Consider the following 12,927-nt stretch of genomic DNA (forward strand, 5'->3'; position numbering starts at 1 on the left):
ATAAACAAAGGATTGGTAGTCATATTAAGAAATACATTTTCAATGATTAATGAATCTTTTCAATTTTTAACCTAAGTGAATTATTGATCACAAATTGAAAAATAACATTTTTTTCATTTCATTTGTCAGAAGACTAATAACTCATTTATTGAAATGACAAGAAAAAATAAAAGGTATGAATTTTATTTCAAATCACAAAAAATGTTTGAAATTTTACAATCATTCATTTATAATCGATATTTCACACACTTTCTAGCTCTCTTCGTCTTCATCTTCTGATCACTTGGAGTCAGTTGCACTAACATTTTCTTCTTTTTTGCTGGAATTGGTTCAATCTGTATTCGTGACCTCTTTTGGACTACTGTTTTTCTCATATTACTGGAAAACATCCTCTCAGTATTACCCAATCGAGAAGTATGGACAGTAGTCCGTGGGTCTATGACAACCTCCAGATTGTGCTTTCTCTCCAAATCTAATCCTTCTTGAATTTTCAGTCTCAGAATAGAGTCTTCGAAGCAAATATCCCTCCAATGCGGATTTATTCTTATAGAAGCAACTAATGAACATGGTCCAACATCCTAGAAAGACAAGTTATGATAGATAAATAAATAAAAATGATAGATGAATATTACACACAACATAGGAAATAAAAAGATACTCACCGAAATTTTAGGGCTCATATTTCCGTAGGTAGGGGTACCATACGACAGCAGGAAGCGGCAATAACAGAAAACAAATGAATAAATTTGGTATTACTCCACAGCTTTCTGTATTTACTGTAGAAAATAAGATAAAATTCATTCGTTTGATACTCTACAAATTCTCAAATACAAATGCAAATATGAACAACAAGAAACCAGGTGAGATTGATGGAGTAAAGGAGAACTGAAAATTTGAAATTCGATATGAAATATAAATAATTTTTTTTTCGAGGAAATAATGCATTGTTATTTTTGTTACACTGTGTAGAAAGATGGAAACAGATATATAGGAAATATGTTATTCTTTATAACAAATTCTTTATTAAATCAACAATGAACATTCTAATATAAACATTCATCAACAATCAAAGAGCAAAATGAAGTTTGATCTGAAAAAGTGATTCCTTAATATATATCACAAGTGGTAGAAAAAAATCATTGTTAATTAACAAATCCGTTCTCAAGCAATATATTTTTTCTCAAAAATTGATTTTTTCAAATCATAATTTGCATCAAAGATTATGTTTCCGAAGTTAAATTTTGACTTTCTTTAGACAACGCATTTGTTTATTATAACAACTTCTTGAACAATAACAGATGAATGTTTTTGAAAATAATATACATGTAGCTTCTAATTCTAAAAAAACGGATTTCTAGTCATATCAAAAAATATATTTTCAATGAATAATGAATCTTTTCAATTTTTAACCTAAGTGAATTATTGATAACAAATTGGAAAAATAACATTTTTTTCATTTCATTTATCAGAAGACTAATAACTCGCTTATTGAAATGACAAGAAAAAAATAAAAGGTATGAATTTTATTTCAAATCACAAAAAATGTTTGAAATTTTACAATCAATCATTTATAATCGATATTTCACACACTTTCTAGCTCTCTTCGTCTTCATCTCCTGATCACTTGGAGTCAGTTGTACTAACATTTTCCTCTTTTTGGCGGGAATTGGTTCAATCTGTATTCGTGACCTCTTTTGAACTACTGTTTTTCTCATATTACTGGAAAACATCCTTTCGGTATTACCCAACCGAGAAGTTTGGACAGTAGTCCGTGGGTCTATGGCAACCTCCAGATTGTGTTTTCTCTCCAGTTCTAATCCTTCTCGAATTTTCTGTCTCAGAATAGAATCTCCGAAGCAAATATCCCACCATTGCGGATTGGCTCTGATAGAAGCAACTAATGAACATGGGTCCAACATCCTAGAAAGACAAGTTATGTTGGTTAAATAAATAAAAATGATAGATGAATATTATACACAACATAGGAAACAAAAAGATACTCACCGAAATATCAGGGCCCATATTTCCGTAGGTAGGGGTACCATACGACAGCAGGAAGCGGCAATAACAGGAAACAAATGAAACATCTTGAACAAAGCACAAAACAAATTGGAACTAATAACTGCTTGATGAGTGTCACAGCATTTATAGCTGAATGTTGTTCATTGAAGCGGAAAATTTCCCCTTCTCCTTTCATTTTACTGACCTAATACTTTCACTAAACTATCACAGAAATTGGCGCCAAATTCAGCTGATTTAATGAATTATGTGCCTCTCAAAGAATTATATTTCCAACAGAAAAATCAGATCGATACTCAAGCAAGTAAAGGAATCCCGCTGATGATGACGCAGGTCGTCACTCCTATTGAATTTTTTTCCATATTCACTGCACGAATACCTACTGCAAAATTTCGTAACAGCGCAATCTCAAGGACATCAAAGAGTCGAGTGTCAAGGTCGAACTTCACGTTCAAAGTCACATTATGTGCACATATCTCAAGGCCATGTGACGTCATTCAAGATCAATAGGGTGAGGGGAGGATAGTACTCGGCATTAGCACCCTACTTTTGTATGTGAAGCTTTTGAATCCGAAAAAAAATATTGAAGAGTTCATTAAAAAATGTATTGAATAAGCTTACGTTTCTCAAGTCTCATTGACCGCCAGTATTCCTAGAGTCCCCTACGACAGTGAGGAAGGTACATTGGATAGATAAGCCAGAGCCTTCTGGAAAAATTAGGTATCTTGTCCGTCAACCGTCGATTTTGATGAAACAACTGATTCAGAACTAGTCGCTATTGAATTATCATCATTTTTAGTATTCAAGTTTAAGCATTTGTCGGTATAACTAATTGTGTTTGACAAGGATAGAGGCTCATCTGAATGATTTGTTTCTTAATCTAGGCTCCAAAAATGTTGCAACAGAAAAAAAGATGCACTTTTTGAATGTTTTCGAATATTTTTTACCAAATTCCGATTAGAAGGAATATTTCAATCGTGTTGCCAAATCATTTGGCGTAATTGTATCTAACACAGTTCTTAAACATTTGATAATATGTATAGTGGTATGGCTTTGCTAGCTGTCACACTTATTTGATTAGTAACACTATGAAAAGGCTTTTAAATTTTATCAATTTCTTTGAGCACAATTTCAATAACTTGAAGAAAATAATAATAATAAATGTCATTTACTATTATTATTTGCTTGTCAATGATAACTGCCAAGTATAGTATATACGAAGTCAATTTGAATGGCATAAAAACTAAATAGTTACTGAACGTCGGCAGTTTCTCTGTATGTCATGGGAGGAATTGTAAATTTTTCATAAACCTACACGGATTTTCTTATTAGTAGTGGAAAGTAATACAAAAAAACAGATTGTACTTACATGAGAATTTAATAAAAACTCAAGATTCATTATCTGAACTTTCAGAACTGGAATGTAAATTTGGGGTTATGATAATGGGGTCAACGGAAGTTGAAATGTAATATTCATTCTCTTTTTCTATGACATGCTGGACATATTTCATCTATTCACCACTGTCGTTTACCCCATCAATAACCGTTCGTTGGTTTCCTAGTCCGGAATCACCATCTACTGAATTCACAAAAATAGAGGGAAGAAGTAGGAAAGTATGACCATGGTCTTCGCATATTTTGTCGATAACATATTCTTAATTGAAGTTTTTTTTAAGTTTCCAATAACATTTTTTTCGTAGCCTTTTTCAGAACTTATATAATTTTATGAATTTGAGAACGTTTTCTTTCTTTGTGCTAATATTAGGAACTTTTGTTATGTAGACGGAAATAATAAGCCGCATTGTCTATAAAAGTAAGAGAATTTGGGGAAAGATTTGGCAGCAGTTGTTCATTAAACTACTTTTTTAAAAGACTTTTTAAAAAGACTGGCGGTCATATCTTCATGGTAGTCAGCAGATGATCGTTTTATTTACTGTCTGCGTGTAGAATGAAAACCCGTTTTCCGCGAGAACAAAGACCATTTAGAGAGTACATATTACCGTCATCCACCCATTCATATTCAATAACATCATGTGTGTCGAACTAACTTTCATTAACCCTTTGTGGACGGAATTATTTTTTTTTTCGAATTATTATGAAATTGAATAATCTTAAGGGTATATCGGGGCAAGAAAAAAACTGATGAATTTTTGTTATATTTTGAATATTTTTCGAAAAAAAAGGTGGTTACCCTATGCAACCACAAGGCCACGAACAAATTGTTAAATAACATGGAATGGAATGAAACAGTTCCTCCCTTCAGAAAGACATAAACCTACATTACATGCAGTACAATGCCATCTTGTGCGATGAGGTACTGCTTTGGTACTGCAATGTGAACAACGTACTTTAGTTCCCTGCTTAGGCATATGAGCAGCTTTATTAGTTCTTGTTTCTATAGGAACTCGTACTTTGAACTTGTTGCTGGTACATGGCTTATCCGTACTTCTTCTCCCTAATTGCGGCATTTTTGGGTCAGCTCCAATCAAACCAGTGGCCACTACAATTTTGAAATCTTTCAAAGATAATCCGGCACCAGTTGTTTGATTTTTGAAGAGCAAGAAAGAGTTTACTACTGTTAGGTCGACAAAATGAAAAAAATTCTGTGCCACCACTTTTTTGATTTTCTGTCCAATTCGTAACAGGATTTTAACATATCGGACTTATCTACCAATCCCATATATCTATTGTAATCTTTCACTAATTTTTCACACTTCACTTCTGTGGTCGTTCCATCTTTTTGTTTCCTTTTTACAGTTTCTACATCTTCAGGAATATGAAAGTTACTTAGAAAAAGTATGGGCTTTTTATCCATCCATTGCAGAGCTGACACACCATCTTTACTCATTCTCCAATTTGAATCACCTCTATTCATTTTTTTCGTCGTTTTGAGATCACCCGGAATACCTTTTCTGTCTTTTCTAGCTGTTCCACATGCGTAGATCTTGTCTTGCAGCAAGTCACGTTGTAATTCTACAGAATTAAAATAATTATCAAAATAAACGTCATAATTTTTTCCAACCAAATCTCTCGTGAGGTCTTTTATAACTCTCGATCCAAGATTCTGCTCCCTCAAATCATTGACTTTCCCAGTGTAGATTTGAAATTGACAGACGTAGCCTAACTGTTCAGCACGTACCCATACTTTGTACCCCCTCTTTATGGGTTTCATGGGCATATACTGACGCTAACTACTCCGTCCCTGGAACCTAATCATTGATTCATCTATGGATTGTTGCCTACCAGGATAATGCGTACTTTTGTAGGTTGCTGACAGGCTATCAAGCAATGGTCTCACTTTGTACAATTTATCATATTTTTCGTGACCTGGTTTGAATTCTAATGAATTATCATTTACATGATTATGACTAAGCACCATCCAAACCTGTCGCGTGACATACATGCAGAAATGAACTGATCTCTGAGTTCAATTCTGCATGACCAAAAATCTCTATAGCTAGGCATTTTTTTCACACCCATCAAAAGATTCATGCCCAAAAAACATTTCATTTCTTCAATTGTTGTCGGAGTGTTGTTTTTATTGTGCTTTTGTACTGCGTATAAATTTGTTTAGAAAACAAGAGTATTGAACAAATTTTCACTGTACAAATGCAAAAAAAATCCAACGGAGTTTCCAAACAATCAGGGACAGTTGTTCCGACGATTTCTGCAAAAGGAAGGGGCATTATTTGGGTTTGTGGTCCAACTCGCTTCATTTCGACCAACGAAAGATATGAGGGGTAAATCATCTTCACTGTCAAAGTCATCATTTTCATCACGAATATCTTCTTGGCCATCAAAAATATCGTCCTGATCTTCTAAAATATGATCTACTTCATCTGAATCGAGTACCATGTCCATCTCAATATCTACATCCCCAGACTCTGAAACATCAGATCCCTCAGATGGAATATCCTCCAGCAAATTGTAAGCATTATCACTAGTTATTCCACTCAAATCGAAATTTCAATTCATCTTGAAAACCTGCAAAAAATAATCATCATTACCCATATATCGGCGTAGTGGCACCAAACGGAACCACCAATCAAAATACCAAATATAACTCAATTATTCACATATTTCACAACAATGCATTAGGCAACACAAAGAAGTACTTATTTATGAACAAATCAAAATATTACATACCTTATAATAACCTCAGACAGTTTGCATAATTCGCATTGAAAAACGTTACACTTGCACATCAGCAAACGCGCCAAATATCTGTTGTTTACTAATTCCAGAGACAACCAACGAGACGAGTAACTTAATGATAAAATTTTGATCGGTGAAAACTGCACTGGCGAACTGTAAAGAAAGCCATTTGTAGAGGGCGTGCAGTATAGAACTAACAACCCCAGACTTTAGTTCTATGACACGCAGTCAAGTTGCATAGCTTCGGCATTATTCGTGTCCTCTTCGGAAAGTTGAAAGTGTGGCGGGAAAATTCAAATATTATGCCAGGTATTCTAGACCCCCGTTTAAACTTCAGTTAGTTGTTACTTGTTAGCAAAACTCAACAATTCCACAATTAACAGGAATTGAGTGAGAACTCAGTTCTAGTATAAATAATAGAATAACATTGATTGGATATAAGTATTTTAACTTATATCCATTCGATGTTATTCTATTTGCAATATTAGAATAGAGTCCCAACTCAATTTCAGATAATTGAGATTTGTTGTGTTTCGCAGACAAGCTACTGATTTATGTTTCCCATTATAATGAAATATCTTTAGTTATGTGTAGAATTATATCCGTTACTAAGAAATTGAGTATAAATGTTGCTGCTATTTGATACATTTATCTTGATTTTTAGGACTATAATTAATGTTTATTATTTGAATAAAACATACTTTTTTGGTTAAACATAATAAATAATATATAAAAAAGACAACAAATTAGAAGACAACAAAATATTTTATTTACAAAACATTAATTCATGTTAATATAATAATGTAAATACATGTTCTTTCATTTTATTGTTTTACGAGTGCTCGAACTTTTGTAATTTTTTAGCATATGCATACTGTTTTTGTTAATACTACTTACTTATCCTTTTCTCCTCATTTATTTTGACATTTTGTTCTTCTCCCATAAATTTAATTGGAAGAGCATTGGATTTTAACTTCCATGACTTCTCTATATAGTCAGCTTTGTTGAAATGAGTGCTACAGATTCTCAAATGTCTCATATTTCCTGGATACTGAATTCCCAGACTATCCTGCCATAACTTACACCTAAAAAATTTGAACTATAGTTACAAACAGAAGAAGTAAAGGCAACTTTTTCAATATCCCACCCTCATGTACTACAGTTTAGGCATATGAGTTATCAGAACACAATTTAATCTTTTAAATAAGCATTAAACGATTACAAGAACTCCAATTGTTGAGATGGAGTCAAACCAATATTTTCATTATCTTTGAGCTATATACCTTGCAAAAGTGTTAGATTACATCAGATTTTACACTGATATGGCTTATGACAGTTTGCTTTTGATTGGAGTTTTTCTATGTTATCTACTATAATATATCTGCTATAAAACGTATCAGGCAGTGTTGTATGACAAAACAAGATACAATAATGCGAAAATACATTTCGTCAACTAGTTTTTTTTGCAATGCTCTGGACATGTAGTATATTTCATAACAGACACAAACATATGAAACACATTTTATGTACTTACTTCTCAGCATTCCTTGGAAAGCAATGCATCTTGGGCACCTCATTTTCATCACAACCACACACTAAACAATACATTGTTTTTAAATATCTCTACTTACACCAGATTGAAAAGACAACAACAATATCACAGCAAATGTAATAAACCAAAGCAAACAGGGTCGTTTCGTTTTTGATCTATAGGTTAGGTAGGTAAATAAAATCACGAACATACACTGTTGCCGTCTTTCATATCGAATTTTATGGAGGTGTTCACAATAATAATTTCCTATTTTCATTTCCTTTATTTTCAAAATTTTTATATATCGTATAATTCAAAGCGCTATACTTCAACTATGTTTACGAGTTAAGTTTTTACTTTCTACGCAATAACTATAAATATTTATTTTTTTACAGAGTTGAATGATGGCATTGGCATTTGTAGAGATAAATAGTGAACTTCGTCTACGTTGCTACACTCCATGTCGCGATAGTAGCGCCATCACCCTGTGGCTTTTAATTATTGAAGGGAAATAGTTTAATTACAAATCTAATGAATAAGAGAAAGAAGAAATATATATTTAAAGAGAGCTACTCTCCTTAAGAGATAACGTGCCAGAAAAGGATCGATGAATAGTTGACCTGATTGAAGCGATCGCTTCACAACAGAACCATTTTTCCTATTAACTTAACAGTCTCGTTGGTTGTCTCTGCTAATTCTGAATCCCCACTTCAATTCCGAAAAATGTTCAGCTGATGAAATATACGATGTAAACATCGCTTTGCGCTAGCGTTCCAGCGCTCGATCACTCCGCCGGTAGGGATAAATTTATAAAATGGTGGTCCCAAAGTGGAACCACTGAGCCACAAAAGGTTAAGATACACTATCTCTTGTTTTGATTGGCGGAATTTCCTAATTTTTCGTAAATAATGCTGCCGCCATGCTACGTTACGAGATGACTTCATTATAAACACTCATTTATTTTTCTGTACTTTTGGAGCCACCTTATAGCAAAATATTACGCAGCGTGTTCAAAGATTTATATTCATAATCGGGATAATCTCATAACTCATTACGAACCATTTCTGAAGTTGAAACCTTGTTTTATTAGTAAAATTTATATACAATTTGGCGTTTAACGTCTTTGTTGACATTATCAACCTTCTTGAGCTTTGATTATTTACTTTTCGTTTTACGAATTGATCAATGACATCTCCTGCTCTAACAACAATATAAATTGTAGTACGAGCAAGTTTTAGTCAGCTCACAAATCCTTTTTAAAATGTCGTTGTGCGTTATTGGACTAAGAGTGACACTACTATTGTTCTTTTCAAAACAATGGATCAAAAACAATTTCGTATCTTAATTTTACCCTTCAAGCGAAGCAAACGCTTGAAAAGTGTTATAAGGACTCGGTTCCATCAGAAACAACAATTAAACGTTGTTTTGTCGACTTCAAACGTGGTCGTAGAGACACCGATAATGCAAATGATCTATGTTCATAACTGTCATACAGGAGATACTTTTACATTATACGATGACATCTCCATGAATATATTTCAGAATCTTCCAAGACTAGCGCTTGAAACTTTTGTCGCATTAATTAATCTTTCGTTTCGCAACGGTAAATTTCCTTCATTCTTGAAAAAGTCTGTGATAATTCCCTTGCACAAAGGCGGAAACTTAGATGATCCTTCTAACTATCGTCCAATATCACTTATACCGACCCTAGCAAAAATAATTGAAAAAATAGTGAAAAAAAGGCTCAATGAATTCCTTATTGCTCATAAAATCATTGAAGAAAATCAATTTGGATTTCAGGCTAAAAAGAACACCCAAGATGCAATTTTTTCCTTCCTGTATGAAGTATATTCAGATATAAATGCCGGAGATGTAGCTGCAGCAGTATTTTGTGAGCTAAAAAAGGCTTTTGACTGTGTAGACCACAAAATACTTTTGCGGAAACTACATTGCTACGGCTGTGAGGGAGTTACTTTGGATTGGTTCGAATCCTACCTAACTGGGCGCAGTCAAGTCGTAAAAAGTGATATAACTTCAAAATATGTTAATATAGATTATGGAGTGCCACAAGGATCGGTTTTGGGACCCACTCTTTTTCTTATATACCTATATATATCAATGATTTACTGTGTATAAATACTTCTGGAAAAATTACCTTATTTGCTGACGACACCACCATTTTATGGCATAGTAAAACTGTTGAAGATTTGAATAATAAGATAAGCAGAGATATTAATGTAATCAAGTCTTGGTGCGACTCGAATCTTCTCTCTTTTAATATAAAAAAAACAAATATATTAACTTTCAAATGTACTTTAGAAGATATGCCTCTAGAAAATGAGAAGATTGAAAATAAAGACTGCACAACATTTTTGGGCCTATATATTGACAGTAAATTGAGGTTTGAAGCACACGTCAACCAATTGAAGAATAAAATCTCCTCAGGGTGCTATGCAATGAGAATTATTTCAAGGGAACTTGGTACTGCCACGGCTATGAACGCATATTATGCATTAATTGAATCTCAACTGAGATATGCCATTCCTTTCTGGGGGGTATGTAACTCTACTCTGCTAGATTCAGTACTTAAACTGCAAAAGAGAGCCATTAGATATGTGTTCAAACTAGGACCGTGCAATTCATGTAGGCAGTTATTTGCAGAAAAAAATATACTGACAGTTGTGGCTCTCTTTGTAATGGAAACTGCGTGTCTTATACACAAGCATAGGTCAAAATTTGAATATATTTCTTCGTGTCATAGCACTCGCCTAAAATCTAAAAATAATTTTAAATTACCATTGCCTTCTTCATCCCTAGTAAAGGACTCCATTTTCTATAACGGTGTTAAAATGTATAATCACTTACCGTCTCATTTTAGAAATAGCTACGATAGTATTGACAGCTTCAGAAAATACATAAAAAAACTTCTCGCGAGCAGACCCTATTATCACAGTATACTATATACAGTAATCCCACTTCGGGTGATTTTTGGTTTGAATTTTCTACACGCAGACCCAGGAGTTGCAGTCTCAGGTCTGCGCAAACGACAAGTTCAAGACAGGCACGCAATCAAAGCGTTTAAACACTGCTCAACATAACAAATATTCATATAAACTGCTCAAAAAAATACAGTCGATGAAAACCATGTTGGGCACCTAAGAAAATTGTACAAATGATAATTTTGCAACAGTGTAATATTCAAGTAACCCAGATCATTTCGACAATGATGAACTATGTTTCAAGTAGATTTTAAAAATTCATGGGATCGGATGTGACAAAATATACTTTAATTTCAACAAGAAAAAAGACAAGATGAAGAACGAGTTTTGTTATTCATGAACCATGGTACTGTGCAAGAGCTCTCTAGGAGGAATAACGAGTCCCTGTGTGTATACAACCGTGATAGCATGGTCTGCACTGATGAGGAACACTTCAAAACGGTTCGCAGTTGGTTCCTTGTTCGAATCAGGCGAAGTCCCACTATTTGTCCTAGAGAGCTCTTGCAAAGTTGTTTCTTCAAAGTGAGAATCTTTGCAATTATGTCTGAGGCGACTTGGATTCCGAAAGGTTAACAGTCGTAAGGTATTTTTGATAGTCAAATTTACATTATATAAGAAGTTGCTGACTAATAGGACATGTTTCATTTAGAATAACTGTTTTTAATCTACGCAGCAACTTTTCGGGGTTGATTAGACATCTAGACTTGTATAGATTCAAATATCAACATTTGTCAATATATGTCGAGTTATTAGCTAAAGAAGTAGTTGTTTTCTGTCGGAAAACATATATAATGGTATAGTCAAAATGCATTTGGACTTGTCAGTGATTTTATTATCAATTTATGCTTGGATAAAAGCTGGAAGCAGCAAAACAACCTATTATCTTACAGTGTAAATAATTCATAACTTCCGACTCCGAAAACTCTCACATACATTTATAGTTAGTACATACATTAAAAAAAAAATTATTTTTGTATGATTGAACACTACATACTTAATTACTTTTTTACTTCTTCAAGTCCTGAATAGTAACTACATAATTCAGAAAGAATAGGCTCTACAGATTCCTTAATCTTGAGTGATGAATTCGATTAGGAATATTTTTAATAATTGGTCCTTAATATAATCGAATCGGCAAACTCGTCCGCCATCTTGAATTCTCCAATCAATAAATGAATATGCTATATTTGGCCCCAAAAATCACTACAAAGAAATTTCGCATGGATTCGTACCATGGTTCATGAATAACAAAACACGTTCTTTATCTTGTCTTTTTTCTTGTTGAAATGAAAATATATTTTGTCACATTCGAATATGCTGCCGATTCCATGAATTTTTAAAATCTACTTGAAACTTAGTTCATCATTGCCCAAATGATCTGGGTTACTTCAATATTACAGAAATGCAAAATTATCATTTGTACAATTTTCTCAGGTGCCCAACATGGTTTTCATTTTTTTTTTGAGCAGTTTATATGAATAGTTGTTATGTTGAGCAGTGTATACACGCTTTGGTTGAGATTGTAGTAGGGAGAAATGTCATTAGTGTCAAATACGTCATCATTATAAAAAATGAAACTCCTGGACACCGACATCAAAGGGACCGACGCTGAGTGAAACTACTGTATACAGAAATACTGTGCTATTATAGTTTGCAAGAATTTTACAATGACAACTTCCAGTGAAATTGTAATTTATTGCGGGTACTGTACATACTCGATTAGACTGTTAAATTATAAGTCGTAAAATTGACAAAATGTTCAAACAACATTTTATGATTGATATTTTATTTATTCATTGACACTTATTCTATTGAATAAAATGTATAATTGATAAATGTTTATATACTGCTTGTTTATATAACAATTTTATTTTTATTCTATTTTATTTAGGTATATTTTACATAATTGTGTGTATTTTGCCTAAATTTGTTTTCTGTACGTGTATATTCTACTTTGTCAACAAAACAAGAGTTTTTTAAACAATAAAGTATATTTTGATTGATTGATTAACACCAGAAAACAAAAAATCCACAATATCATTTTGAATAATCGAAGAGTAAAGTTGCTAGTTATCTGAAATGTAAAGCATCAAAATAACGTGTTGGCTTTATATTGCATGAGCATTTGAGTATGAGAAAGCTCTGTTCAAAGTGGGTGCCGCGCGTGCTCACAATCGACCAATATCAAGACCGTCTTGATGATTCTGAGCAGTGTTTGGCCAT

At 33.3% G+C, this 12,927-nt stretch overlaps 2 protein-coding genes and 1 long non-coding RNA gene across 10 annotated transcripts in view; 1 reads left to right on the top strand and 2 right to left on the bottom strand.

Annotated features, from left to right (window-relative positions):
- Nucleotides 1-12,927, top strand: part of LOC141483248 (uncharacterized) — a 403,587-nt gene that overhangs the window by 28,404 nt on the left and 362,256 nt on the right. The window lies entirely within an intron of this gene.
- Nucleotides 6,921-7,876, bottom strand: LOC141483255 (uncharacterized). The gene is made up of 2 exons (XM_074177747.1): nucleotides 7,709-7,876; nucleotides 6,921-7,259 (listed from the first exon to the last, which is right to left on the bottom strand). Exons 1-2 carry the CDS (start codon nucleotides 7,780-7,782, stop codon nucleotides 7,064-7,066), a joined length of 270 nt encoding a protein of 89 aa, XP_074033848.1. The 5' UTR covers nucleotides 7,783-7,876; the 3' UTR covers nucleotides 6,921-7,063.
- LOC141483259 (uncharacterized) lies at nucleotides 9,815-11,491 on the bottom strand. The gene is made up of 2 exons (XR_012465987.1): nucleotides 10,502-11,491; nucleotides 9,815-10,296 (listed from the first exon to the last, which is right to left on the bottom strand). It is a non-coding gene; the product is annotated as an uncharacterized lncRNA (long non-coding RNA).

The sequence above is a fragment of the Leptinotarsa decemlineata genome, unplaced genomic scaffold, assembly GCF_025532065.1.
Source record: "Leptinotarsa decemlineata unplaced genomic scaffold, Ldec_3_MD MMD2_tig00003192_RagTag_RagTag, whole genome shotgun sequence".
NCBI lineage: Eukaryota > Metazoa > Arthropoda > Insecta > Coleoptera > Chrysomelidae > Leptinotarsa > Leptinotarsa decemlineata.